Source organism: Alosa alosa, chromosome 17, assembly GCF_017589495.1.
Source record: "Alosa alosa isolate M-15738 ecotype Scorff River chromosome 17, AALO_Geno_1.1, whole genome shotgun sequence".
NCBI lineage: Eukaryota > Metazoa > Chordata > Actinopteri > Clupeiformes > Clupeidae > Alosa > Alosa alosa.
This window is the reverse complement of record NC_063205.1, coordinates 13,008,199-13,013,198: the sequence shown is the minus strand read 5'-3', so window position 1 is coordinate 13,013,198 and position 5,000 is coordinate 13,008,199. Positions and strand designations below refer to the sequence as shown.

The following is a 5,000-nucleotide window of genomic DNA, read 5'->3' as shown; positions in this document are numbered from 1 at the left end:
GTACCTGTCTTTAATTAGTCATAGTGTGTGTGTGTGTGTGAGTGTGTGTGTGTGTGTGTGGTGTGTGAGTGTGTTGGAGTCTACATGACTGCAGGCTCTCATGCAGTTGCTCTCAGCAGCTTGGTGATGTTCAGTTATTGTTAAAGCATCAAGAGGCTATAGAAACACACACACACACACACACACACACACACACACACACACACACACACACACACACACACACACACACACACTTTCTCTTACTTTTTTAGCCTCCCCTCTCCCTCTCTCATTATCTCTTATCTCTCTTCTTACCCTCTCTCTTTCTCTGTCCCCTCTCTCCCTTTCTCTCCATCTCTCTTCTCTCTCTCTCTCTCTTGTCCTGAGCGGGAGGCTGAAGGAGAAAGATGGGGGCACCTGGCACCCTCTCACTGTGCCATCTGGAGGACAGCAAAGAGTTGGCACCGCCTCTGTCCTGACTCCTCTCTGCCAATCAACCAATGCCACAGTTCTACACACACACACACACACACACACACACACACACAGACATGGTGGCATGAACACACAACTCGACACACACACACACACACACACACACACATAGACTCTTCTCCAAAGCCCTAAACCACTTTTGCTGCATCTTAAAGATTTATTACAGCTACTGTATCGCCACCATATCCTGTAAAACATAAAGCTCAGAGTGGGGTATTTCCCTCTGTGCCTCTAGCTCTCTCTCTCTCTGTGTGTGTGTGTGTGTGTGTGGTGTGTGTGTATGTGTGTGTTTGTGTATGTGCATTTGTGTAAGTATTTGTGTGTGCCTGCATATCTGATCTGTTTGTGTGTGTGTGTTTGTGTGTTTGTGTGTGTGTGTGTGTGTGTGTACAGTATATGTGTGCGTGTGTGTATACACATATGTGTGTGTGTGGCACAGAGAAGACCTCCTGCGCCGTTCGGAGCGGGGAGGCGCATTAAGTGAGACAAATCAGATTTAAGTGTTCATAAAAGAGACATGCTGAGGAAACATGGAGCCTCCGGACTTGTGTGGAATATTCAAGAATATGCTCCACTCTTTTATTCATTACCCCACATCCAGTCTATTAGAGAGAGAGAGAGAGAGAGAGAGAGAGAGAGAGAGAGAGAGAGAGAGAAAGCAGCATATGTTTGCATACATTTGTGTCCTTTATATAGACTTAGTCTACCCAAGCATAGAGGAGGAAGTCTTAGATATGGATCAAACGTCTGTCTTTCTGGCATTAGTCCCCTAAGCTGGGTTGCCATGGCAGTGGAGCGTTCTCACGGTGCACCCCTGGGTAAATATGACTTGTGTTTGACCTTGCCATTTTTTACCATTTATTCCTTTCCAATTTGCTGAAATGCTTATAGACTTTTGAAATAAATCTAAATAAAATACAATGGAAGCCTTTCATTCTGTGATCTGAATGATGTGAATCTCTTTACCTTTCGCTTGGTGTGGGTGGTTAGCAGAACTGTGATAAACACATGCAGTCATTTCCTGTGTATTAGCCGCATTTTGTATAAGCCGCAAGACAGTGTGCTATTCAAGTTAAAAGAAACAAAGCCATATTAATACCATATTACTGTAACTGCCCCCGTGTGTTAACCTCATAGCTGAAGAAATTCTGCAAAATCAATGTCTAAGCTGTGGCTAATAGTTGGGAAATTACAGTAGTGCAATGAAATGCAATTTTTCTTCAATCACTCCTATTGACTCCTACTTTGTGTGTGTGTGTGTGTGTGTGTGTGTGTGTACGTACAGATGGAGCATAGGCACCGTAAGAAGGAGACTCCGGTCCCGGCGAGCACGCATCACCTGTTTGTCCAGGTGAAGAGCTTGATGAGCTCCAACCTGGGTGAGGAGCTCGACGTCTTCTTGTACATCTACGACGGCCGTGAGAGCCGGGCCCTCAGGTGAGACCTCCACCAATCAGCTCTCAGAACACCTCTCCCTCACCTATCAGAGGGTGGTCAGGTCTTGCACTTACAATCGAAAATATCAATACAGGATTTACTGATTCATCTACATTCTAGAATACCTGTTAGAGATTGTTCAGGTGGAATAGTTCTATTATGGGATATTATTGTAACACTGGTCACTGTCAACAGTAAAATAAACACAGTTAAACTCACAGGGAAGCTAAACCATGTGCGCAACTAAAGCGCACCTGCTTAAAAATAGTTTTAAAAGACTAATTGGTCTAATTTTTTTGGACATACGCGCCTCTATCATGTCAGGTGTAGCCAGTTGTATTGATTATAGTGGAAGCTAATTGTTGCGGCAGCTGCAATGCAAACGGAACACTCAGGGCCAGATGTATTAACGCTTTGCTTCCATTTCTGGTGATTTGTTTCTGCGAATGTGGTAAAATCATTATGGTGGTATGTACAAAACAGGTCAAGAATGATAAAGCGCAAACTGCCTGTCGGAGCTGAAAGTGGTAGATTATGATTGTCATGTCATGCATATGCATTCATGGGAGGATCCAGGGGAAAGTGGGAGTTTAGCGTAAAAAGATCACTTAAACTTTCCTACTTGCTAGATTTGACCAATCTTCCATAGCCTACATGCACAAGTAGTTTGGAGTAGAACTACTGGATCTTCATTATCTCCCCGCTTGTTGACATCTTATCATGTATGGTATTATTTCATGATCGCTAAACGCTTGATTCTTTTAATGTTGCCATCAGTTAATCTTCATTCAATCCGCTTTGCTGCTGCCATTCAGTTGTGGACGCTCGTGAAATTGCGCTTTATGGGCTGAGAAGGGCAGAGAAAGGGGCAGTTTGGCTCAAGGATTGAACGCATTGATAAATAACGACGGAAATTTGGTCTGACAGCCAGAATTCGGTGTCCATGGCTTGATAACGCCACGTCAAGTAAATGTAACGCATATCTGGCCCCTCAGTATGCTGTTGTTATTGTGTGTTTTTGCTGGCTATACTAGTGGGTATTGCTTGCGTGGTTTGACACTTTGGCACAGATACGGCCAGGTTGTGTTTACACTGCAGGAAGTGCGCAAGTCTTTTAAGTAGACACTATGTCATTTCGTGGAAAACAGAAAAAAGACAAAGAATGAAAAACGGAATGGAAAGAAAAGAAGCCGCAGTGCAATGGCCATCACTCGAGCGCAAGGCGTCGACGTTGCGAGGCTTTAGCAGCCCACTTCCTTCCTTTCAAATATGTTGATCAAAGGCCAAGGGGACCCATGTTCTTGTTTTTTTTTAATCAAAATGGTCCAGTTGAACACAACTTGCGGTGAGCAGCAGACTGATGGCTAGAATATGCCTTTGCCTTGGTGTCAACTCTGTCAAGCATCGATGTGCACCCCTCTGTGCCCTTTCTTTGACAGGTTTGGTGCGGATTAACATTTGCACTGTCCTTTGATATCCCAAAAATTACCATGCATGAAACGTGTGTGTGTGCGTGTGTGTGTGTGTGAATGTAGCACTTTGAATAAAGTTGAAATGACGTTATCCTACAGACAGCAGAAAAAGCAGGGCCCTTAGGGATTCTGTCTGACCTTCAAAAATTGAGATCCGCTGCTGTCAAACCCTGGCGCACGACTTCCATGAAGGACTTCCGTCCATGCAAACAGCTCCTCTCCTCATCCCATCACCCAGCCCCCCACAACACTCAGACTTTGTAATGAGCCCGCAAAAATGAAAAAGCTGGTCTACTGACCTAATGCGTAAAAATTGAGCCTGTGGGTTAGAAGTGATTCTCGAAGCCAGAAAAGACGCTGCGGGTGCATCACGCCGACATTTCTGCCCGCTTGGATTGACGGCTCCACCGTTGCCCTCGAATGACACCATCCCTCACGCTGCTGTGCGTGGCGTCTTGCAACTGAGCCTGCAGTGATGGCGTAAGCTTTCTCTCTGGTTCTCTTTCTTTCTTTCTTTCTTTCTTTCTTTCTTTCTTCCTCCCCCTCCGTCTCTCTCACATGTGTGAGCTACACGTGGGGATATTGGCTGGGTGTTGGCCTACTCTCACCTGGAGCGCGATCACAGCAGGGGGGCGAGAGGCGGGGTTGTATGTGTGTGTGTGTGTGTGTGTGTGTGTGTGTGTAAAAGCGCATGGGGTGGGGGTGGGGGTGGGAGTGGAGAATACAAATGAGCCACTGGAGGAGAGAGAGAGAGAGAGAGAGAGAGAGAGAGAGAGAGAGAGAGAGAGAGAGAGAGAGAGAGAGAGAGAGAGAGAGAGAGAAAGAAACAAGAAAGAGAAGAAAGAGAGAGACCCCGCAGACGGTAATTTCCTGTGCTGTCTCTTCTTCTCAGAATGACTGGATGAGCTGATTGGATGCTCAGAGTGAAAACCCTGTTTTTTGTCCTCCATCACTGCTGGGAAGATGAGCAGTTTCAACCCTGAATCTCCTCAATTGTCTGGGTTTACGAGAAGCATGTAGCAAAGCTCTTTCCCATGAGAAGACTTATACACACTTGTAATAAACACCATAACGTCATAAGAGATGACTACTGTATATTCAGTCATAAGATGTTGCTACAGTCTGTGTCAGAAAGGTCTTTTCCACCGACAGAAAGCCAGCTCCATTCCCATTCACAAACCAACATTTGAACCGATTGGAGCTTTTCCACCAAACAAAACACGGTTCGGAACGCGGCACTTTGGTTTGGAGCTTGAACCAGAAAATAGTTGCTTGATCATTGCACCTTATGAAGAGGGAGTTTGAGTGAGGAGATTCTTGGTCAAATTCAGAACACTCACAGGTCTTGTGGGCATTATCCAGGAGGTGTGTTGGAGGAGTGGGATGCGGCGGCCCTGTACCTGTACCTGTACCTGTACCTGTAACTGTTCTGTTCTGATATGCAAGTCTGCAGAGGTGACATTGGCCCTGTCTGTGTACATGGGAGTGGAGTGATAGGCTGGGGGACTGCTTCAGATCGCTCTCCCACATTTGTATTCCAAGCTCTCCTTTCTGTGTGCCCATTCATGCACTCCGGAAAGGAGTTAAGCAGAATGAGTTAGTGAGTGTGTGTGT

At 45.6% G+C, this 5,000-nt stretch overlaps 1 protein-coding gene across 4 annotated transcripts in view; it reads left to right on the top strand.

The window, feature by feature from the left end:
- Nucleotides 1–5,000, top strand: part of dock4b (dedicator of cytokinesis 4b) — a 152,341-nt gene that overhangs the window by 50,102 nt on the left and 97,239 nt on the right. For all 4 annotated transcript variants that reach the window (XM_048267639.1, XM_048267640.1, XM_048267638.1 and 1 more), the window contains exon 8: nucleotides 1,763–1,914. In XM_048267639.1, the coding sequence (XP_048123596.1) occupies nucleotides 1,763–1,914 (152 nt within the window). The remainder of the gene's footprint in view (nucleotides 1–1,762; nucleotides 1,915–5,000) is intronic.